The sequence below is a fragment of the Oryzias latipes genome, chromosome 13, assembly GCF_053564925.1.
Source record: "Oryzias latipes strain Hd-rR chromosome 13, Olatipes_Hd-rR_3.1".
NCBI classification, from domain to species: Eukaryota; Metazoa; Chordata; class Actinopteri; order Beloniformes; family Adrianichthyidae; genus Oryzias; species Oryzias latipes.
This window is the reverse complement of record NC_136249.1, coordinates 17,868,242-17,892,898: the sequence shown is the minus strand read 5'-3', so window position 1 is coordinate 17,892,898 and position 24,657 is coordinate 17,868,242. Positions and strand designations below refer to the sequence as shown.

Genomic DNA, 24,657 nt, shown 5'->3' with positions numbered 1-24,657 from the left:
TTGTGGGATGTAGTGTAAATGTTTGCGTGACTGTATAAGCGTGTGGGTATGTCTAAATATCAACATTTGTGTGTTTGAATGTAAATGTGTAAAGACGCATGTGTCTCTCTCTGTTGTAATGTAAAATGTATGTGTTTGAATCTAAATGTGTACATTTTTGTGTTTGTGTCATATTGTAAATATATGTGTGTACAAGTGTACATCTAAAAACATCCGTGTGTCTGTCTGTGTTGTGGTGTTAAAAGTTTTTGTTTGAGTACAAATGTGCAAACGTGTGTGTCTGTAGTGTAGTGTAACAGTATGTACCTGTATTTGAGTTTAAATGTTTCAATGTGTGTGTGTTTTGTAGTGTAAAAAGCATGTGTCTTTGAGCGTAAAGGTGTAACAGTGTGTGTGTTTGTGTTGTGTTGTAATCCAAGAAGTCTGTTTGTTTGAGTGCTAAAGTGTAAAGGTGTATGTGTGTAAAATGTGTCTGAGTGTAAAATGTGTAAACGTCTGTGTTTGGGTGTGTGTTTAGGTGTAACTCGGTAAAGGCGGATGTGAATGAATGAATGTGGGTTTCTTTGTGTCTTACTGACAATGTGTGTGTCTGTCAATGTTTGTGTCAATGTTTGTGTGTGGGTTTATGTGTAAATGTAAAGATGTGTGTGTTATGCTGCTCATGCATTTGTGCATTCTTATATCTGTGTGTGTTGTTTTGGCTGTAAAACTGTGTTTGTGTGTAAATATGTGAGTAAATATGTGTGTGCATGTTAATGTAGGTGTGTGTGCATTGTGGTGCAAACGTGTGTAAATCTGTGGATGTGTGTGTGTCTTGTTCTCATTGGCGGACTGACTTTAGCACTGGTTCAGCAAAAGGAGCAGAGGAGACCCTGAGTGATCCTGAACGTTGTTATTGACTAAAGCTTTATTTATAGAGTGTGTGGTCCGGCTGCATGAGCAACACCCCCCGCCCCCCCAGGCCGGCGAGCAGACTCGATTAATCAGAAGAATGTTATAATTAGGCAGAATAGCCCGAGGCTGCATGAACACATACAGAATCAACAGTTGAAGTCTGCATGCATGTGCAGCACAAACACAGAGGGGGCTGTGTGTCAGCGGGTGGACGGCGTGCGCAGGCCTTTGGGAGGGGCTGTTTGTGCAAAACGCTGTAAGGCGCGCTCTCTTCATAGGAGAAACAAAAGTCAGTTTGTTGCAGCAATGGGGGGCCGGCGGGGGTTTTAATACACACCAATGCCGATGTCTGAGCATCTACAGGCGTCTGTGAGGAAGACTGTTGTGTTCGCCGCCAAATCCAATGTCTGCTGATCCCTGTTTGGTCAGGCCTATTTTGGTTGGAGGGTTCACATGAGCCCCTTCAAAAGTACACATTTGTCTCCAAGTGCACTTCATTCTCCTGCTAAGTGGATCACAGACGCTCTGCGCTCGACTTCTGCACTAGGGACAAAAATAATCACAAAGACTCGATTTTTCTAATCACCCCTGGATGAGGAGGGAAAGAAGAGACTAAAACAAAAACGTTTTAAGAGCTTTTATTAGATCATAAATAGCAATGATAATGCGCGTATACACATGACGTTACGTCACGTCGCTTCTTCAAAGAATACAAAAAATATATCAGGGAAATGGAGGGAGGAGACCAACCCCTGGCTGATGGGTGAATTCTTTCTGCATGCTGTCGCCCAGCTGTAAAAAAGTGTCACAGTAGGGACACTCCTAACAAAATTGGTTAGATAAATCCCCATAGATGCAATGGACACCCTCATAAATTTGGTGTAGCAGGAGGAACACCCCCAATGACGCAGTGTAATGGTAAGAACACAGACACAATGTAATGTAGGAGCACCCAAACAGATGCAGTCAACTGGTAGGAAACCCCCAAAGACCCGGTGTAACAATTGGAACACCCCCACAAACACAATTTCGTGGTACGAACAACCCCACAGATGCGTGAAACAATAGAAACGCTCCCATAGACTTGGTGTAATGGTAGGAACAACCCCACAGACACACTGTAACGGGAGGAACACCCCTTTACATGTGGTGTTATGAAAAAAACACCCCTACAAATTCGTTTAACAATGGGACTACCCTTACAGATGCGGTGCAATGGTAGAAACACCCCTACAGATGCAGTGTAACGGTGGGAACACCCCTGTAGATGCAGTGTTATGGCAGAAACACCCCTACAGATGCGTGTAACAATAGAAACACCCCCACAGACGCAGTGTAACAGTTAGGAACAGCCCCACAGATGCAACATAACATCAGTAAAACCTGCACAGATGTAATCTAACTGTAGGAACTCTCCCACAGATGCAATCTAACAGCAGGAACACCCCCACAGATGAAGTGTAATTGTAAGAACACCCATACAGACATGGTGTGACGGCACACATGAATACAACAGAACCCCCGCACCCCCACCCCCACAGATCTCCTGTAAATAAAAAGTCCCAAAAAGAGGACAAAGTCAGAATTGGATTTATTATTCTGTCTTTGTATTCTGTTCTCCTGGTGGAGGTTTCCTGGCTTCTACTTTCTCATGGGATGTGAAGGTTGTTGTTTTTCCTCTTTTGTAAATATTCAGAGGAATGTTTGTTTTAATTTCTTTTTCTGAGGATTTCTTTTGTTGACGGTGATATTGCACTTCTGCTCAGGTGGGCAACTGGGCAGTCTTTGACCTCCTCTTGGATCTCAAGTGTCTCTCAGTCGTGACTTGTGACCCGTTGGCTTCTTCTAGCCGAGAAGACCTTTAAAGACTTTTTTTCATGTTGTGATTAATCTTGCTTGTCCCCCCCTCTTCCTCGCCGCCCTCCACTGCTGTTCTCTCATCTGTCACTCTCCCTAAAGGCAGCCTTTGACCTCCTCTGAGCTGCCCGAAGAGCCACAAAAGGCTGGGATCTTTGCCTCACCGTCCGGGACATGAATGAGCCAAAAGGGCCGAGAGGCTGGAGCATAGCCTGAAGGGGGAAGAATGTTTGGATGATCCCTCTCTACAGAACAGCTGGGGTGTACATTAGACACAATAAAAGCTGCAGACTCATCAGCTTACGTTTGTTTTCCTTCTTTCTGGAATTTCTCCTCATGTGTGGAACGTTGGAGTCTTAAATAAAAGTCATGAAGCAACAAAAAGCCCTTTTTTTGTTTGTCTTCAGTCTGGAATGATGCTGAAGTTATCCGGAATTTACTGTGGTGTTTCCACATGTAAACACATCACTGTCGGCTCTCCTATGGGGCGACAGGTTTGGGTTTATTGTCTTTGCAAAGCAGAGCCGCTTTGGGGTCACTGGGGAAAGTGCCTCTTTGTGGCACAGTAGATGGTCACGCCCCAAAGATGAGCTCAGTAAGCGCTGGAATCTCATTTACAAAACTAACAGCAACATTCACAGTCAATTTGTAGTTCTTGCTCCTCTTTTTCCTTCTTGTGATCCCTTGTATTTTTTTTTATCCTGCGGCAGAGGTTGTGTGCTGATCCACCACGCCGAAATTTGGTCCAGACATGATGGCTTTTTACGTCAGCATGCAAACACACGTCCCTTTGTGAAGAGCGGAGCTGCTGGTCAGGTGATTTCAGGCCTCAGATAAGGAAGGGCACCTGCAAGAAACACACTGATCAACTGGAGTTAAGATCATCAAGGAGAAAGGAAATTTGTGGGCAGATCAGCTGTTGGTTTGCAGAAGGAGACTAAACAGACACAGAAAACAATGAGAATTCTCCTAAATGTGCTAAAGAAATGCTTTTCTTATTCTGATTAGAGCTGAGATTTTAAGTTTTAACATCAGCAAATAGAGAAAATTTAGATACTTGTAAAAATAATAATAATAAAGAAAATCCTCTTTAATGTGTCGCTATTTGACCATAACATGAACTTTCAGTTTAAAAAAGTATGGTTTAATACTGATTTATGGATCTTAAATGCAGCACCATAGGAGAACAGAGATCATCTGAAGATTGTAAACCTCAAGAATCAACAAAACCAACCAGTCTAGATTCTAATGAATTTACAAGAAATGCCTAAAGTTTAACAGATAAAATTGATAGATTGTTAAGAGTCCCACCAACAACAAAGATGGAAAAATTCAAACTAAGATGAGCAGTTTTGGGGGGAATGGTTCAGTTATCAATATGTTTGTCCTTTGCAGTTTGTTTCATGACCAAATACAAAAAAGATGAGGATAAATGTTTCTTGTTTGGATAATCCCAAAATCTTATACATTTCAGGGATTTGTTTGATGCAACCACTGACTGTCTATGAGAACTGGACTAAGTGACCTCTACCCCCTGGCATTCCAAACAGGAAGTAACGGCTATAAGAAGCCAAAATCCCATAAACTTCTATAGAGAAATTAACAGCTATTACTCATTCATTCTATGTCAGAATAACCATTCTTGATCTGCTATTTTTTCTTAACTATTTTCTTAATAGTTTTTTTTTTCATTACAATTTTTCTGTGGTGTAAACTATTCAAGTTATAAACTGACCAAGCTCACTCCTTGGTGAGAGTTGTGGCCATGGAAAAACAATGACTTAGACTTACTCGGACCAATCACTGCTTACTGACAACATCTGGCTCCTACGTGGTGGCATCTGTATTGTTAAAAAATGGCGACTGAATCAACTTCATTTGGTTGGAGGCCAAAGTAAGCCATTTTGTATGGATGTCAGGTCAAGAGTAACAAGTTCTCAGATACAGTCAATGGATGCAACTGAATAGATAAAGAAAATCCCCCAACTAGGTGAAACCAGGTAACCCTCGAAGCTAGCCCTACCTACAACAGAATCTGCTGAACATCAGAGTTGTCATCTAAAGTGGTGTTTGTCCCCCCCCCCCCCCCCCCCCCGCACACCATCGTTTCCAGTGAAAGCTGCATGTCATCAGACAAAGCAGTTTCCACTCAGCACTGCCTCCCCAGCTGACCTCAGCCAGGCACCTGTTTCTAATAGCCGCCCTGCCAGAGGCTATTAAGATCCATCCACCGCCCCCAGAAAGGACCTTTCCTCTGCAGCTCCAAACCCACCAACTCTCCAGTCGGGTTGATTAATCACATCAAGATGGAGCATTCAGCCTCAGATTGGGCGCCGTGTCCACGTGTGTTCGCAGCAGGGCATGACCTTTGCTTTGTCCACTAAAAAAACTTTTCATTGGATATTTGCAGCTCTTTGACATTAATGTAGATGTATGTTTCCACGTGCTGGTCTGCAGAGACGGCTAAAGTTGGACTTATCAGAGAACTTTTCGCTCTGGATTGTCTAGAGGTCATGATAAGGTCAGTGGGTGAACCTGATTGGGGAACCCCCTGTGGACCAAAGTTGAAAAAGCCGCGCTGTAATCACGGTGTGACGGGGGACGCCGCTGCTCCTCGAAGTTGGACATAGATTTGTTTGAAGTAGCTCTTAATTCATAGCGTAACAGTAATGTGAAATGAAAAGTGCCTCCTGCAGCGGGTATTCCCTGAAGGCAAAGACACAGAAGAGAACCGGCACACAGTGTGGTGGGAGCCGGTTCTGCTGCGCGGTTCAAGTCCAGGCCAATCACTTTGTAAACAGAATCAGACCCATACAATTAACGCCAACACTCCGGAGAGCATGCAGCACAGAAAACGAGTAAACTGCTGCAGTTTTTCTGCTGAAGGAGAAAAGTGGAGTTTATCCTCACAGATCTTAGATTAGTGGACCAGAATCGGTTCAATATTGACACTTTCTGTCCCTGAAAACAAACAGGAAAAAACCTGAGCTAAAGAAGGATTAAGGTCAAGGAAAAATGATCAGAGGAGTCTGGATTTTATTTTCACATCAGTAAAAACCTTGATCATTTTCTCCACATGATAAACATAATGTCACATCAGAATTGAACCTCGTCTTTGATCCTCCTAAAGATTTAGAGGTTGGGTCTTGTGGAAACCTGCAGGTCAGGTTTCTCTTACTGGAGATCTCGAATGTTCTCTGAAACAACAGTTGGTTAGAATTCATTGTCTTTTACCTGTTTAAATGATTAAAAGTTAAATTTGAGATCAATTAAATATTAAACCCCTGCAAATAATGTTATTTATATTATTTATTATTATTATTTATTATTATTTATTACAGAAAAATATTTAGCCTACAATTAAGATTTTCTATTTATTAAATAATTACAAGAAATTATCCAATGTTGTACTATTGATTTTAATTGATTAATTTATCATTTTATTAAATAAAATGTTCCTTAAAAATTTAGTCTCTCTGGACTGCAAAGTGAATGTGTTACAAAGATTTTTTTTAAATAATAATAATAACTTTACTTACTTTAATTACTTAACCAAGACAAACTCAGTAAAAGAGCTTTTTCTATTGCTCATTACTTTGAGGGGATGGGGGTAAAACACACAATCAGTGCTTTAAAAATTTGTTTTCAAAATATGCTCAACCATTTGGTTAAGCAGGCAGTTAAAATGTTAAAAAACAAACCTTGACATCCTCCTGCTAACAGCAAGCTGGGACAAACAGAAAAGGGTAAATTTATATTTATATATTTTATTTCACGAGAATGTTTGCATTTGTTTTTGTTAACATATAGAGTCATGAGTGCAGCAAACAGAGCTCGGCTTCTTTAACTGGTTTTTGTTTGCCCCCCAACAAACAGAAAATTTGTGAAAGCATGAAAAGTTTCATCAAGCTCAGACAGGATAGCTTTTTTCATTTTTATAAAAGGACTACTAGGAAATAACCAATGAACTTATTCAAAGTTGTCCAAATTTTCAGTTTTGGTTCTGTTCGTGTGACTGAGATGAAGCTGTAAAAGCTTCATGGTCCTACAGTCCCTTCTGTCAAAGAAGAGGTGGTGACTGAAGACTTTTGATTGACTAGTGAAAGCAAAAAAAAAGCTGAAGACTATTGACCTTACTTTGTGCGTACTGGCTGTACTGGTAGGACGCCACATGGTCTACGGTGTAGCCCTGCGAGCCGTACGACGGGGGGCAGTAAGACTGCGAGCTGGGCAGGGAGGGTAGAGCCGACATGGACGGTACACTGGTGAGACCCTCCAAGCCCTTGATGTGGTCCATACGCTGACTGCAGCTGGCAGCCATGCCAGCGGGGGGTTCCAGGCCGCCCGTCAGGGGGGAGATGGCGTAATCGCTTTGGGGTTGATGTGGAACCCCACCGTGGTTCAGGAGACCCATCACCTGATTGGGAAAAAAACAGTCTTTGATTTATGTGAGTCAGTCTCCATCTGTGAGCAGCATCCATGCACCGAGGGGGGGTTCAGAAAGTACTACGCAAACACAGGGACAAACATCTACTTGGATTCTGAGGAAATCCCCCGTCGCTGACATCAGAAGGCTTACAGCGAGTCTTTTCAAGATGAAGATAACAGCGTAACGGAGGAATTAAGCAATTTGTCGCAGATCCATAGCTCCACTTATTCAGAGATCCATCTCTACAAAGTCCTGGTAGAAGATAACGGCTTATCGTAACGTGCACATGAGAGGGGCCCGTGCCCAAACCGTTTGGGAAATCTTCCTGGTCTTCATTAGCAGACACATAATCGAATTTGGGGAACTGTTTTTGGCCTGGAAGGAACGGAAAGCAGCCCTGGGTCAGTGTTCTTCAAAACAAACCAACAACCTCCATATAGCCTCTGAATTCACCTGTCGTCATAGAGGAGGTGGACCAACTGTTCAAAAGATGAGACTAACTCTATCAAGCACAAAGTTAGTGCATCTGTTACCTCCAAATGTATCTTATTCCACCTTCTCCAGAACGGAGAAGAGGCCTGAAGGTTCTTGTAGTTCTAATAAGAAGCAGGTACGCTGCCCTCTGCGTCCTCTAAGTGACATATAATTCCACATCCCCACACACATGGTCCTGCTTAAGTCATTTCCCAAGCAGTAAAGGTGAGTGGAGGAGTCCATGATGACTTCAAGAGGGGAGCCGTGCCTCTCCCCACCTTTGTTTATGAAAGGATCGCATCAAACCTCCTTCTGGATTGGGTGAAGCTAGCAGCAGCTACAACACGCGTTATCGGAAATCCTGAACCCTGATGGCAAATGTTCAACTGGAACAGTGTGCCCTGATCCAAAGCCAAACTCTACCGTCATTCCTGACAGCCTCCATCGGAGCGTCTCAGTCTGAGATGGGAGGAAAATCTGAGATTGCCCACTCCGGCACTATGAAATACATAGAAATAATTGAAAGCTTCACTTTCACGTGGAAGAACGTGGGGGGGGTACTTTTTAAGAATGCAATCGTGGAAAGCTACCCTCCACTCCCGTTGGAAAGCCAACGCTTGAGCGCAAACGGGCATGTGATCGGGCTCTAACCGGTTGTGTCTTAACAACATTGTTGCCGTGGCATTAAACATGTTCTGCCCCATGCACGGAGAATTGTCTGAAGACGGCCTCTGCTTGCGAGTTTCCTTAAAGCAGCAAAAGCAGAGGATGAAAATATTAGCGATGGAACGCTACAGTGAAAACAGCTGATCTTCTGGATGTTTGTGTGGAATGTTTGTTCTTGAATCTGAGACAGTTTGGACTCTTCAGCAAATCTACCACTTTGTCTCCTTGAAATCAAATTTTCTGCCTGTTTCTCTCATAAGTCCTTCTTCTCCTGCTGATCCTTTCACTTCAGTGCAGAGACTTCGGTACTTCATGCCAGGATAATGGACATTAATTGTCTTTTGGCTTCTCGTTTGTCACACAGTAAGACATCTTCTGTGCTCAATTGTGGGGACATGAGTCTTCTTCCAAACCTTATATTTAGTGAACTCTAACTGTCTTCTTTTCACTCTTTATCCCAAATGTTTACAAGTAAACACCAGCTGGTTTGTGTTACACAGAAAGCTGCTCTAATACAAACGTTTGAAGTCCTTGTGTCTCACCTGTGGAGAAAGTCCATTTCCTATAGCAGGGTTGATGGGATTGGTTGGTCCTCCAGGGCTCACAAAGCTGTCTGAATAACCTGAGAAGGAGTGGCGTCCAGAAGAGAGGCAGTAAGCAGAGGCTCCTTCTCCCTGACCTCCACCAGCAGAGGCCTGGTGGCTGGAGGAGGGGGGCAGAGGTTGGGGACGGTGCACTGTGCTGGGTGGCTCCGACACTGTTCCAAAGAGAAGACGGATGTAATCATCCCGCAGCCAGACGGGTTAAACCTGTGAGCCTGTAGGGCAACATCTAAAAAGACGAACGTCAGACTCAAACCAGCAGCATTGCTGACATTACTGAGGTGCACATTTGGGCCCAAAGGATATTAAAGAAAAAAAAGACAGAGACCAGCCTCAGCCTGTTTACTCCACTGGTAGGCTGCAGACACTGGAGTCAGCTGCTGCACCAGCGGCTTTTCACATTTGTTTTTGTGGGAGACTTGGCACATCCATAACTTTGGCTCCTTTTTGCCCAGGGGATATTTTTTACTCACAAATAAACATTTGATTTAACATTTTGAAAAGTTTTAAGCTTCATTATTTTTTTTATTTTTTTGGACAAGTTTCTAAAAAAAAAAAAGTCAAAGACTTTTATTACAAACTGGAAGCTACCAAACAGGAAATCATATACATTTTTTTCTTAGATTTTCTTAAACTTCTTCGCAACTTAGTTGCAACAAGTTAATCATCTTTAAAAGCCAACTTCACATTTTTCAACAGTTCAAACTACTTAAGAGATGATTATTATGTAATTTGTCAACAAGAATTACAAGATTTAAAAGAAGGTCTTTGTTTTTGAGCTTGATTTATTGCTTGAAAAGGAGTGTGAAGAAGTGAGCTTCTTTAATCCCACCCCTACTGATTTAATTCATTTTTAGTTTTGCATAGTTTATGTAATCGGGTTCTGATCTGATACAATCTTTTCAAGTAACAAAATCCAGTGCCTAGTAATGATTGATTATTACGGTCGGCCGTGGTGCAGCGGTAGGGCGGTCGACTCATGATCGTAAGACTGCAGGTTCGATTCCCGCCTTGCATGCCCATGTGCCGAAGTGTCCTTGGGCAAGACACTGAACCCCACCTTGCCTCTGGTGGGAGGTTGGCGCCAGTGTTTGGCAGCGGAGCCGCCATCAGTGTGTGAATGTGTGTGTGCATGGGTGAATGGGACTGTGACTGTAAAGCGCTTTGGGCCTTCGTAAGAAGGTAGAAAGTGCTATATAAGTATACGCCATTTACCATTATCTTCAGAAAAAATTAATTCGTGATTTCAGTAAACAGTAACGGTAACCGTTAACCAACATGTCTTTGCATTTCTCATCTCAGTGGATCATTCAGAAATGTGGACCCACCTTGTGCAATGGATGAGGTTGAGTAGGTGCTGTCAGAGAGCTGGTAGGGTGGGATGCTGGACATGGCTGAGGCTGGGAAACCTCCTGGGATCAGGTGGTTGAATGCCATCATTTGATTGGCTCCTGCTTGCTTCCTCCATCTCGCTCTTCTGTTGCTAAACCAAACCTGGAAAAAAGATCACATAGAACAAAACCCCGTAAACAGGTCAGCTTAGAACGCTTTTGAAAAATGCTGGAGTACGAACGCTGGACACCTGTGTCAGGCTGTGTGTGTATTGTGGGGCTTACATTTCACAAATATATGGAGACATCAGAATATGCACTGAACTCCACAACACAACAAGGACAGTCCAGGACGGACTTCTGGGATCAGCAGGCAGCCTTTAAAGACCGAGAGCTTCACTCTGGGACAGAAGGCATGTTTCCTGACTGAAAAGGTGTGGCTTTTTCCCTAAGTCACACGTGTCAAACTCAAGGCCCGGGGGCCAAATGTGGCCCGCCATGTCATTTTATGTGGCCCGCGAGAGCATAAAAGTTTTTAATTTCTTAGAATAAAAAGTAAAAATTGGTGTTTATTTATTCATATCTAGGGGGAATTGGACTTGAAATATTGTATTGTGCAACTATACATTAGGACTTAAACACTGTCTATATAACCTAACCTGACAGAATCAAATGTAAAAGGATTTATGCTATAGTAACAACAAACATATGTTTTCTATGCAACAGTAATTGTCACTTTGAAAAGTTATAATAAATAAATAAATGAGTTATTTAACATTAAGGAGTAGTTACATTTATTTTTCATTACATTTAGTTCCATGTATACGTTATATCTGGCTCTTTCAGGACAACCGCTAAGCTGATGTGGCCATCGGTGAAAATGAGTTTGACACCCCTGTCCTAAGTCATCGCTTTTGTGTCAATTATATAACTTTGACATCTTTTCAATCATTTACACGTGTCAGTGTGTCCATATTCATAGATCCTCAGTCTGCTTTTTTACCTGCACCCTGGCTTCAGTGAGCTTGGCCCTCTGAGCCAGCTCCTCCCTGGTGTAGATGTCAGGATAGTGTGTCCTCTCAAAGGCCCTCTCCAGCTCGTCCAGCTGCTCCGCCGTAAAGGTGGTCCGACTGCGCCGCTGCTTTCTCTTCAGGGGCAGATCTGGTTCTGACTCCACATCCGAACCATCATCTGAATGGCTGGCTGTTAAAGACAAAAAAAGAATTTCCTAATATGCTCCACAAATGCTGAATAATTTCTCTGAAATGTTTTTCTCAACCAATGCTCAATTGAAGCTTTTTTATTACTATGCTCCTCAGGATCTGGACCTGACAAACGTAAACTGAAAGTCCAATTCGGTCCCTTTGACCTTTTCTGAGTGTGAAGAGTAAACTGCTCTGAAGCAAATGACCAGAACCTGGAAGCTAACAGGGAATTAAAGGCTGTTAAACTAGTTCACTTGACTAAAAAATTTTTTTTAATGTATGAATTTGCCAAATTTTTTCACTTGCATTGGTCTTGCACCAATGAGGAGTGAACTCTTGGTAAATATTTCCTGTCAACTAAAAACAAAAATCTAGAACAAGTTGAAAACTCTTGAAAATGAAGAAACTCATCACAGATTTTCAGGATTTGTCTCCAAACTTCCAGAATTCTTTGTGTGGCGTAGATAGGTTTGTGAAAAAATACCAACTCCTTTCTCTGAGTTTTTTGTAAACTGAGATGCCAAAAACTGACAGAAAACAACTTTACTTTTTTAATAAACAATTGTCAAACACATAAATCCTTTCTGTTTGGTTTCAAGTGAAAAATGAAGCAAGTCTTTATTTTGTGTCCAACTTCTTTCAACCTGTTACAGTCCATTAACAATAGGTCGCTCATTTGCAACATACCATTAAATCCAGGACTTAAATTAGTTTAGTATCACCCTGAACAGAAAGAACACTGAGGAAAATTTGTTTCTATAAATCAAAATAAAGACAGAAATGAAGGACTTAAAAGTTTGCAAAAGGCCATCTTCTGGCTCTATTGAAGTTTTAGAACACTTCAAACCTTAAAGTTATTTTTACAGTTCGAGGTGATAAAGTCCACTAAACAACTTGAAATGGCACGAAAGTAAAGTGTGAACTGAAACTAAAAAACTGCACATTTCGGCCTCTTTCAATGGAACCCAAACCAAACAAAAACCAATAAAAGTGAAACTGTGCAGCAGAGGACTAAGCCTTCAAATGTGTTCCTACAGGGGCTCCAGCTTAATGACTTCCAACGTTCTCCTTCTGCAAAAAAAGCAGAGCTGAAACTAAATCCTCCTGAGTCAATTACAAACTTTTCTTAAAAAAAATTATTTGCAGCAGCTGAATGACAATTCAAAGTAGCTTTTGATCTGATTCTAAAGAATTTAAAATCAGTTTGGCTGTCTAATCTGGAAAGATTTTGCTGCCGGCTGACTGAGCCTCTGACACCACGTGTCTTGAAAAAGTTATTTAAAAAAAATAATGATAATATTTATATATATATATATATATATATATATATATATATATATATATATATATATATATATATATATATATATATATATATATATATATATATATATATTTTTATATATATATATATATATATATATATATATATATATATATATATATATATATATATATATATATTTTTATATATTTATATATTTAAATATATACTTTTTTTTTTATTGCATCTCTGTCAGATTAATTATAATGTCTTAGTGATGACCACTCTATGTTACGGCTGCCTGGATTTCATTTGAACCTGCAGCATTTCAAACACTCCACTGGTTCGCTTCTGGGTTCACCAATGGCCAAAGCACCCACTTTTTGTGTTGCACCTAATTAATTCCCCCTCAACATTTGGAAAGTTTCATGTGCAACACTGTATTAGTCCCCCCCCCCTCAGAAGCAACAATAAAATACAAGAGAACCCAAATAGCTCAGGGCCCCTCATGTGAAACTGATCCTTTCTCCCCCGTTGGCGATTTTCTCCTCACAGCACCAATAGCAGTGGGAGTCAACTTAACATGCATTAGGAGCAAATTGGTAAAGAAACATTCAAGCATGAGGGAGCCAATAGCTGAAATATTTTCAAAAGGGGGGAGAGCGAGAAATTGAGACATTGCCTTGAGCTTTTCACAGAATATTTGTGTCGTCTTTGCTCTCCGGAGAAGCTTCTCAAACTGGAGCAGAGAGAAGAACAGAGCCACTGCTGTTAGGCTTTAAAATCAGCTGTTTTTTATTTCTTTCTGATGAGATCAGCGCTAAAATGTCCACCGAGCTGAAGATGGGGCAGGAGGAATTCAGGGTGTGCAGCGAGGGGCTTTAGAGGGTTGAAAAAGATGAGATGAGGCCTTTTGTAGTCTCCCCCACCAGTTTCTGGAAAGAAGGCCATGAGGAATGTCTCCCCCTTTCTAACCCCCCATCCCCAGCATGCACGTTCCTCAGCATTTCACAGGGATTGGGGCCTTGGGAAAGCTGAATGAGGAAAATCTTTAATCACTTTGGAATTACCTATCAGTTCTGCCTGCAACCAGGGTTTCTCCCGCTTCTCAAAGGAAGCGAAAGAGTGGCCCCTCTCAAGCATCCTTGATTAGAGTCATGTAACTTCATTGGAGTCCAATGTCAGCAAATTGTGAGAAGATCTGCAGATCTGAGCTGAAATGATTGTGATTTCTGAGAGGAAAAGTATCACAGACGAAATCTGCACATTGCCACCTTCTCCTGGTTTTGGCACTCAACTCTCCTTAAACAAGCGCTACTTTCTCCTCTCTTTTCTCCCTCCTCTCTCAGCCTCCCGCTTTCCTACCCTCTCTTTGTCCTCCGTCCCCCCATCGCTCTCATTTCCACTCATATTTCTCTCTGCGACTCTCAGGCTCTTTGTTGCTCCACAGAGCTGAGGTCTTTGCCGGCGATTTCCACGCTCCATCTGTGGAATCCGTCATGGCTCCCTCAGCCCTTCACAGAGGAGGCCTGTCACCTGCCCCATGGGGGAGCTTGGGAGGCCTTGAGAGGGGGGTGCATAAAGCCGCTCTGCAAAAAGCTTGGGGATGGGTGGGGTAGATGAGGCATAGCCTCAGGCATTGTGCCCCCCTCCTTAAGTCTTACTGTTAAATAAAAATAAAAAAAACGCCTCTGTTTCCAGAAGGAACTGTAGGAGCACCTGAGGCGGTCGGTGGAGAAGTGGGGGCAACAGGGGCTGTTGTGGTTGTAAATGCACCCATGGGGATCTCTCCTCATAACTTGAGGCTTATGGAGGCGAAAAAACATGAAGCTAGTTTTCTTCTACAAGCATTTAAAGCTGTGTCACTTGTTTTCCGTTTCTGTTCAAAGCCAAACCCAAACAGAAAATATGCGATCTTTTGGAAATATGGAGACATAAAATGCCAAACCAACTTTAGTGCATACTGTACATTAGCTCTACTGCGGTTTCTGAGTGCTCTGTTTGCCTTGTTATCCCTAAGATCTGATTTTATCTTTTTGGCACTGACTATAGCCTGGGTTAATCAAATTATCCTTTTCTGAGGCTTGCTGTACATTGCTGGACGTTTATACAAGCTACACCTTAACATGCTGCCCCTGTAAACACCTGACTTCACTGCTTATCCTTCACCTCAGTCTATGGGAGCACAGAGTAACAGAAGTGAGGCCCGCTATTGTCAGTTCAGCAAAACAGAAACATTAACCTGAGAGCGCAAAAAGGCCTTCAAGAGGCAGCCCGCCCGGGAGATGGAGAACTTTAAGAACAGCAGTGAAAAGGGGGGAGTGGGGGTTAAAAGAAGAAAAGAAAACTGTTTAAATTAACCAAACTGAAGCCTTAAGAGGCATGGCACACAGTGCAGGGGGGCTCCGAGCCAAAACAACCACTCCAGGGCCAAGAAAACACAAAATGGCTCCCACCATGCTTACCATCCCAGACGAAGGGAGAAGCCAGCAGAAAGAGGAGGAGAAGACTTCACTGAAACAGTCTATTGGAAAGACTTCAGCATAGCTGCAGGGGGGGCGCAGTCTGCTGGGGACACAAAGGCTTCAACACGTCCGCTGAGACAGTACAAGCCGAGCAGGAGCACGCAGAGAAGGAGCAAAGGCGTCCAACCTGGATTTGGGGGCTGTGGGGAATTAACTGACCATATGTGGGTTATTTACATCCCTCGTCGGACATCCCAATAACTCTTCTGGGGCTGGGGTTAATAGCGAGGGGTAAATCGTGGCTCTGACATGTTGCGCCCCCTCCCCTCCACCTACCCCACTCAAAAAAAACACAAAACAAAAGGCAGAGGAGACAAACGCAGCGTTTATTTGGGCGGGCAGACCACGCCGCTCCTATTCAGGAGCTGTGGGACTGAGTGACTGGCCAACTGCATTAAACAGTATATAGAAGTCAAAGCAGGCAGATGCCGGCTCAGATAATGGCTTTACTGACAGCTTATGGACCCATCTGCGGCTCTTTCTGCTGGGGTGGGAGAAACATGGTGTCTGACTGTTGTGGGAGGGGGTGGGGGTGGGGGGGGGGGTGTAAACTCACTTGACTTGCTAAAGAGCTACAACCCTCTCAGCTGCCTGTGCCAAAGCTACACATGTGAGTAAAATAGAGAAAAAGAAGCAAACCCTCATCAATCAAAGTCTTGTTGTGGACAAAAAAGCGGAGCAGGAGGGGGGGTGAGGAAGTGCTTACCTGTCACCTGTAGCTAAACGTGTATCTAACCCTGTTTCCTGTTGCTCCGGGGAGGACTGACCCCCTGTGGCCCGTTGACCCTCCAGGCTTTTTCTGTCCTTCAAACCTGCAGTCTTCTTCAGCTCTGAACTTACTGATATTTTCAGATTTTTGGTCCATTTTTTAGAGCTTTATGTTTTAGGAAATGCAGCAGATTGATGGATGACGTTTAGATGACTCATCACAGGAAGTCGTATTGCTCAGAAACGCGAAAAAATGTTTATCTTGATATCTATATTTTGTTTTTCTTCTGCTTCATGTCAGTGACATAGGAATTTCTGTCACCCATTTCTGTCACCCATCTGTACATGCTCACCAACTAGCTTACAGCCCCTCACACCTCCAGCATAACCTTACTAGTGTAATAAAAATGGTGAGCAATATTGGAGCTATCCCACCATACAGTTCTGAACCAGATACCAGCTCAGACGAGGAAAACAAAGACGTACTGCAAATAGATGCAACAGAATGCAATGTATTTTTTACGTCACAAATACGATGCTTTTCAAACTGCATTTATTTGTCTGCGCCTGATTCACCAAGATTTGACCAAAGAAATACTTAGAAGGGCAATTTTTAAATTAATTTTCTTTATATATGTCCTCCATCATTAGAAAAATGCTGGAACATGTTAAAAAAAAAAAAAAGCTGCATTTTCATCAGACTGAGTTTTTAATGAAAAAGTATAAGAGCAAATTGTAAAGTACAAAAAAACGTCCAAAATACTCCGGATTACTGGTGATTAATGCAAAGTCTTTCTCAAAGTAAAATGCTACGTCTAACTCGGATCATTCAAAGGCGGGATTTGCCATCGGAGTGGTCAAGTGGCATAATTAACATCAGACAGCCTATCAGACTTTCATTTAATGGTTTAAAGTTGAACTTTCTTCTCCAGACTGAAAAAACATCATTTTTTTCCGTGGACACATGATTTTTCACCTGCTTGAACTGCAGCCATTGTATAAGCTATTTAAAGGGCCTACGTATATATCATGCTATTCTTAGGCCTTTTATTGAAAACAATATAATAATAAATTACCTTTGGCACACAAAAGAACGATTTTTTCATAAAATATTAGTTATTTTCTGGATTTCTTTCAACTTGGAAGTAAAACGACTCGATCTCTGAGGCACTGCCTTTCGCTCTTAGTGGGTGCCGCCCATTTCCTGATATCAACCTAGAGTTATCTCGCCCACAAAAACAAACAACATGCGAACTTTTGCAAAGATGAATGTGCATATTTTGCATATAAAATGATAGCGTTTAGCTGATCACCGCTTGTTCTACAGAGAAAGTGGGTGCTGGCAGCACAGACTCGTCTTCCTGGATGGGGCTGTTCCTCACTTGTCTATGTCACAATGTGAGAATCCGCTCGTTTTTTGGGGTTGGAAGGGGCTGGTGCTCAGATCGCAGGTTTTAAAAGAATGCTCAGAAATGTATGAACAGATCAAAATACCGTGTTAGGGGTCTCTTTTACATCCATTATAATACACTTAAAATCTCAAAAATGGGATTTAGCATTACGTTTTTTTTTATTATCAGCTTGTTTTTGGAGCTATGGTAACAAATCAATTTCCCCATCAATTAAAGTTCTATCTATCTATCTATCTATCTATCTATCTATCTATCTATCTATCTATCTATCTATCTATCTATCTATCTATCTATCTATCTATCTATCTATCTATCTATCTATCTATCTATCTATCTATCTAGCTATCTAGCTATCTAGCTATCTAGCTATCTCTAATCATTGGGCACTTTGCTCATTTTCAATTGTTCTTTCAGCTGCATTATCAGCTGAACAAGCAAATGAATATGGGAAAATAGAAACCTGAGGAAAAACTTCAGAAAACCTGAAATAGAACTGCCAAAGAACACTCAAAGTGAGAACATCCTGGACAAAAGATTTGGTGAATGAGAACAACATCTTGTAGCTGAAGATACAAAAACACAATCAAAATAATTTCAAATCTTGATGCTTGAAATCTGAAGCAGAGACGTCAAAAAAAGGTTCCCTGGTGAAACAGAATAAATCCTTTCTTTAAGCCTGTGTGCAGACGCCGCACTGCAAAGTCTTTGGGTTAATTAGTTAACTAAACTCTAAAGAAAGTCAGGCTTCATAAGTCGGGTGATTGACAGCTGCCTGTCCTCCCATCAGTCGCAAAGGCCCTGCATTTACTGGCCTCTAGCTAACCTCTACAAACTCTGACACTCAACCCTGACCCTGCTGTGCACACACACACACATGCACAAACACACATGTGCACAAGCTAAAACAGGGATGCAGAGAAAGAGCCTGACAGATATATTGGAAAACTCGTGCGCGAACATTCCTCTTTACTTTCTCAGAAAAGCACAAAAACACACTCATACACTTTAAAAAACAACCTCTTTCCCCATTACCCCCCCGTCCCCCCCAGCTGTTGTGCCTATAGTGCGTACTTGCAGCAGATAAAGAGAGGCCTTATTCTAAGGCGAGCCATTCTACTTGACCTTCGCTGAGCCTTTTCACTCTTTCTCTGCCTTCAAACCGTCTTTGGGCTTCTCTCAGCTCAATGCGGCTGCTCCATCACAGCTGAAGGCTGAGCTGCCACGGCAAGTCCTGAAGGCTGGGGGGGGGGGGGGGGGGGGGCACTCCTGCATGCACACACATGTGCACGGACTCACAGAGATCACTCTGACTTCAAAGTTAGTGTGCATTCATTAATTGTCCTTTGAATTGATATCAGAGGGTCACAATAAGAGTGTGAGGCTTTAATGAAGCATAGAGCAGCCATTCATCTGCAGATAACTATGTTTTCATGCTTGGATAGTCATCATGCATGGGCTTATCAGAAATAAACCCCACCACAGAGGGTGGAGTGTGAGCTGAGGAGGGAGCGACAGCAGAGCCCCAGGGTAGAGGAGAGTGATTTGGTGCTCGCCACTTGTCCCTAATGCCCCCCTTTGCCCTCGTGCCCATGGACTGACTGAGTGACACATTCATTCTTACAAAGAACACACAGAGACTCTTCACAAGACACTTGGCTCAGGCCGGGGACAGTCAAAGGCTATTATCGGATCCAAGAACCGCGTTTTGGTCCTGTCTTTGTCAGATGTGATGAGACAAAAAAAGCAACTTTTCACACAAGGTCCATCATCCCCCCCCCCCCCCTCCCCCCCCCGTCATGTTCTGCTCACTCTGGTATTTGGAGTCTGAGGTGCTGAAAACACAGTTTTAAGGTTACAAAGGTTGCAGTGATGTCTGGTTTGTTATGGTGTAAAACAACTAATTAAAATCAATTTTGTTTAAAAAAGAAGGAAAATCCTCCCTCAGAGAATTTTAGGACTCCTGGCAGATTCACACTGGAACTAGAAAATGTCATCTTCACAGATTTTTTCCTGTTATGTCATTCACTGAATAAACCAGCAAGAAAGTTGAAACACACGTGTTGTTAGTGTCTGAGGAAATGCTGCTCCATCTTTGTCACAAACCCTCTCTCTGGGATTCAAACCCACAGCTTTTTCCTTCACACCCCCCCCCCCCCCCCCCCGCGAGTGCCGCCATAACATTTGGGCCAAAGCAGCAGTAGAAGCTCATTGACTCACATTATTTACACAAACAAAGTTCTGCTCTGTTTCTTTGACAAAACCTTGGTGGCTCTTTCATGTATTGTCTGGTGGCAGCCCCCCTTTGTCCCCCAGCCGCCGGCTCCGGCGCTGGCCCTCAATGAGCCCCAGCAGAATGCAGGCAGATTGAAGGAATGCACCTCAATAAACCTAATTATGACATGATGACTGCACTCACCATGGAAGGGCTTTTTCAAAGATCTCGAGCTTATTCAATTAGCCCTTTCCAAGATCCTCTTTCACTAAAATAAAGTGACCCTTCGACTGTTTGCACTGCAGAGTGCAGCGTGTGAGCGTGCGCACATGGTTGTGTATGCATGACAGCTACCCTAAATGGAAAAGGATTGGCTCTCAACAAGGCTCCACTGTATTATGTTGATAATTTCACCTTCATTCAGCTCAGAAAGATGCACTTTGAAAATCTGTGAGTGGGGGTGGGGGGGTCTGTTTTCATCATTTGTCTGCGGGTTAATTACTATGACATGAGGGGAAAGCCCAGCAACAGGCCTTAAGGAGCAACCCCGCAGCCAAACCAACATTTATCTGATGGAAAAGAAGCTAAATTCTTCTGTTTAAAACAGTCTGGAGGAAAGAACCCGTTGGTTTCATTATAACTGATAAATGTTATTTTTTTATTTAGGAAATTTAGTTTTTGGAACATATATTTTTGAACAGATGAGAAATGGTTTTGTTCTGCTGTTAAGCGTCTTGGTCTCCTCGCGCTCTGGAGGATGTGGTCTGAAATGAGCCCGCAGGTTGCGCGGAACGGAGAGGAAGAGTCGAACCAGAGGCCGAGGGGCGGTGTCGCTCTGCAGATGAAAGTGGGATGAAATAAAAGAGTCGATTTAATCTCTTTGGGGAGATTTGCGGAACGAGCGGGGTGGTGCGTGGAAGGGGTTTGATGCAGCTGCGCTCTCCAATCCGCGCGCAGCGGCGGGACGGGTGGCCGGGGCCCCCATTGTGAAAATGCGCTCCGGGCCAGACTGAGGTTCTGCAAGGAGAACATTGGTCCTCATTCACCCAAAACACTCTTTAATATACTCCCTCTGTCGTTAACGGAGGCATAGCACAATATCGACATCATTTGGAGGACATTATTAATGTTGGGGAGGGCAAGGCCGGGGCTCATCAAAGACTCAAACACGCGGGACGAGTTTCGGCTGGAGCCGACTCACAGCTGCCTCTGTTCGGAAGGGGGGGGGGGGGTTGTGACCGGTTGAGTCACAAGAATCGACACAAAGAAAGTCGCGTCAACATCATTTTTAGTGACGCATTTTGGGAAAGACTGTCCAACTTAGTATGACATTTTCTCTCCTATCGTTGTGCGTGCGAGTTTAGCTGACGAGCGCGCGTCCTCGTCTCTGCGTGAGCTGACTCTAAAATATTTTAGTCCTCTTAAGGACTGGCAGTTGCTGCCTTTGACTCAATCTGTAGGTGAGAATGGTCGGTGACCAGTCCCCACAGGACCGCAGGCCGCGCAGGAGCGCCGCCTGAATAATTCATCCCTCCATGCGACTTCATATGCGCCGCGCGGCTTTTTTTTCTCCTAAAGTGCACCTCTCCTTTCCTGCATTTCTCGGGCTGAATTTTAAGCAGGTCGCCGTCTTTTTGTCGGGGCAGCCAAAGCTGTTTCCAAGCTGGCCTTTTGTCCGCGCGCAGCCCAAGCATGAGCCTCAAATGGACTCTTGCTCCTTTGTCTCCCAAGTTCATCCCTGAGCTTCCCGTTGTGCGCGCGAGGCGTGTCTTTGTGAGGAGATTGAAACCGTTGAACAAATGTTTGATCAACTCATCTGGGGGACAGTTTGTCTCTTCAAACTGGACTCCTTCATCTCTTCTCCCCACTGACCGGGCGCGGGAAAAGGTGGATTAAATGTTTGCTTTGGGCAGCTTGAACTGCGCCGAAAAGTTTGACAGTGTTTTGTTTAGGAAATGTTTAAACCTGATGTGAAAACATTGAACCGAGCTTGAGATTAAAAACTGTTACACTTTTTCCTCACTTAAGTTTTCCATGGTTTTGTTCGAGTCCATGAGCTGCTTAGAAACTTCTAAAACGAAAAAGAACAAAAATTTAAAAGAATCTATTTTTCAACCAATGATAAACTTTCTAACGAAGCAGCCACGTGTTGAACGAAAACTGCGCAACACGGGGAGCTGGCACGCGGATGTGAGTGAAAAATGAAGGGATGAGATCCCGATGAGGTCAAAATGAGGTTAATGTTTTAATGCAATGATCAGAGACGGTTCCATCACTTTTCTCCATGTGGGTCCCTGTTTGAGGGACAACAGGAAACGCGTAAAGCCGCGCAATTCTTTGGAATTTTTTAAACAATACATGAAAACCTTTTCTCTGTTGACTTTCTGTTCATAATTCAGAATACGTCTGCGCGCATAGAAACTTTTTAAAATGATCAATCACACTAAGAGGAACAGGGGCGCGTGGAGTGTTGGTAAAGCTGCAGATTTCCTGCGCATACTCACTGTAAAATTTCCGTTTATCCATATGCTTTTAACCCACGTGCACACACACTTCAACATTTCCTTTTTCCCGCACAAAGCCATCACCTGCTGCTTGATTTATGGGACGACCTCATGGGAAAAGCAGTAGCCACGGAGATACAGCCGATAAAAAAAATCATAAGACAAGAAGCCAAGAACCTATATTCAGCAGCTCCACGGCGCACCGAAGAGAACCAAGAAGGAGATCCATCTAAAATTCTCCATGTTTCAGAGACTCAACAGAAACGTCACCATGTGACCTAACAGACATCGGCCTGAAGCTCTCACAGCAACAGCTGGAGGGGGTGACTCACATCTGTCTCCTAGGATCCCTTCGATGCTGTGTTTGGTCCTCCGCTCGCTGTCCTCCTGCTCTTTCTTCTCCATCTCCTCTTCATCTTCCTCATCATCGCCTTTCCCCCCAAACTTACTCCGCATCATGCGACTGATGGAGCTCACTGTGACGTTGATTCAGAGAAAAGGGAAACATAAATCTTCAAGTCACAGAGAATGGAAAAATTATATATATTTGCAATTTATGATTATGTAATTTTATTTTGCTGTTTTTAAATGTTTTCGAGTTTTTTTTATTTTGCTTTAAATATTTCAAAGTAAACAAAATAAAGATTTTTTTGTCTGTTTTTTTGTTTAAATCAAATGTGTTTTTAGCAGCTTTTAAAGCTCAAAACACAACAAAAAAGATCCGTGTTCTTTTGGTCCCGTTTGTACCTGAAGGAACGTTGTTGCGGTCACACATCCCATCCTTCAGTAATTTATCCCGAATCTCCCAGCTAAACATACCCGGGTGTTCCTGCTTGTACTCTTCTATTCTCCGCTCCACGTCCGGTGGGGTTCCCTGCTTAAAGCACACAGAGTTCGGGTTAGTTTGGTGCTGTTGGCACCATAGCCTTCACTCCACAGGTTGGTGTTGCGCATCACCAGAACTGGCATGGCCGTCTTTGTTATGGTGCTGGGGATTACATCTACCACCTCTCTGCTCCATGTACCTTGGGTTTGCTGCCTCCGATGGCTCCGGGTCGGATAGAACCCGTCTCCTGGTACCGGCACAGGATTTTGGACACGCAACCATGGGAAACCCGGAGCTGTCGGGAAATGACGCACGGCCGGATCCCGTGGTGGGCCATCTCCACAATTTTGTGTCGGATATGGTTAGGCAAAGGTCTGCCGTTGATGAAAACTCCTCCGAGCTGGTTGACTCGGCCTTGACCCAGCGGGGTGGACACTGCGTTCAATCACAGCATCCAAAAACACGTCAACTCTTTAAGAGCAGACCAACTTCATGAGGGGGGGGGGGGGGGGTGATGTAAACACAACAACAGCTGAAGAAGGTCTTGTAAAATAACACAAATATGTCAGTCTGAAAAGAGGTAAGGCAACTCAAAGGCAACCAAACAGCCAACAAGGGTTTTCTCAGTTCATTTTGTTGGCACCTTCTGTTTATTTATTTTTTTCATTTCATTTTGTTATATTTTATTTTATTGTATTTTGAAAGAGAAGAAGTTGAAAAAGTTAGTTTTTACCTTCCAGGGGGAAGCCGCTGCGGGGGTAGTTCTGGGCCAGCGTGGGTCGCATCATCCTGGGTACTGACCCCGCTAAGGCAGTCATCCCGCCTCCGCCCCGCCGCCGCCGCCGCGCGCACAGCCCGCTCCAGCAGCACCGACCTGCAGCGCCAGGAGAAACAGCTCTCTGGAAGTTACCCTCGGGTAGCCAGGCTAGACAGCAGTGTCCCGGGACAGCCGGGTCCCTCTGCGGAGTCCAGTTTCACCTTTTAAGGTGAGGAGCTGCGGTTCGGGTGGGTCGTTAAAGAAGCCTCTTCCGGTAGCTTTGGTCCGGTTCTCCAGCGCTGCCGCGTTCGACTGCCAGTTTGGAGTAAATGATGCTGCTGTTTGTTGACACTCGGTTGAAAGTGAGAAGACACCGTGAAGAGGAGCGGAGCCTTCCTCGGCCCCGGCAGCGCTCCGGGATCTGATTGGTCGAGAGGATGCAGACGGTTCGCAGTGGGGCGCGCTGATTGGACGAGGTCGGGAACTTTGATCCAATCACGAATGCAGTCGCAGTTGCTTCTGCTGTCGAACAGAGCAGCATTCTTAAAGATCAGAACTGCGACCGTCCGAACCGTCAAAAAACAGAAATTTAAAAAAACATCAAAATGTGCAAATAAGAGAATTAAAAAGTTTGTTTGTTTAAATTCTTCTTTTTTATTCCTTTTGATCGTTGGATCATTGCAACAGTTTAGTTGGTCTGCAGACTAATTAGAAGTCAGAACATCTATACTTTTGAAGTTTTCCATCAATTTGCCTAACTTTCGATCAATTTCATTACTTTTAGGTTTACAAATATTCCCTTTTTTAAGAGCACCGTCGCAGACTTCACAAAGTTGGCTTTTTATTTTCACTATTTGGACTTTGTTTATTCTTGTTTTTAATTATTTTTATTTTTCATCCTACGTTTGTTGTTTGGGGGAATTTATTCAAATTTAATTAGGTGAAAAAACAATAATGATAAAAAGTTGACAACAAAGTCATTTGGACATTT

At 43.3% G+C, this 24,657-nt stretch overlaps 1 protein-coding gene across 15 annotated transcripts; it reads right to left on the bottom strand.

Moving 5' to 3' along the window:
* Positions 1-1,516: 1,516 nt before the first annotated feature.
* On the bottom strand, positions 1,517-24,032 carry pax3b (paired box 3b). Of its 15 annotated transcripts, none has more exons than XM_078956581.1 (10): positions 23,888-24,032; positions 23,643-23,783; positions 23,109-23,344; positions 22,903-22,957; positions 22,416-22,559; positions 11,257-11,456; positions 10,251-10,416; positions 8,863-9,077; positions 6,884-7,168; positions 1,517-3,598 (listed from the first exon to the last, which is right to left on the bottom strand). In XM_078956581.1, exons 2-10 carry the CDS (start codon positions 23,725-23,727, stop codon positions 3,581-3,583), a joined length of 1,404 nt encoding a protein of 467 aa, XP_078812707.1. In that variant the 5' UTR covers positions 23,728-23,783; positions 23,888-24,032; the 3' UTR covers positions 1,517-3,580. The 15 variants fall into 15 exon arrangements, with proteins under 15 accessions (XP_078812707.1, XP_078812701.1, XP_011480951.1 ...); XM_078956575.1 differs by having other exon boundaries at positions 22,831-22,960; positions 23,888-24,024; XM_011482649.4 differs by having other exon boundaries at positions 6,889-7,168; positions 22,831-22,960; positions 23,888-24,024.
* Between the last annotated feature and the right edge of the window lie 625 nt (positions 24,033-24,657).

Bases quoted from the DNA above. Each gene is read 5' to 3' on its own strand.
- pax3b (XM_078956570.1), bottom strand. From the start codon at position 23,727: ATGACTGCCTTAGCGGGGTCAGTACCCAGGATGATGCGACCCACGCTG. The intron at 10,417-11,256 runs GTAAAAAAGCAG...TCTTTTTTCCAG, and splicing joins TCACTGAAGCCAGGGTGCAG to GTTTGGTTTAGCAACAGAAG. The intron at 5,949-6,883 runs GTCAATAGTCTT...CTGTTGTTTCAG, and splicing joins GCCAGTACGCACAAAGTAAG to AGAACATTCGAGATCTCCAG.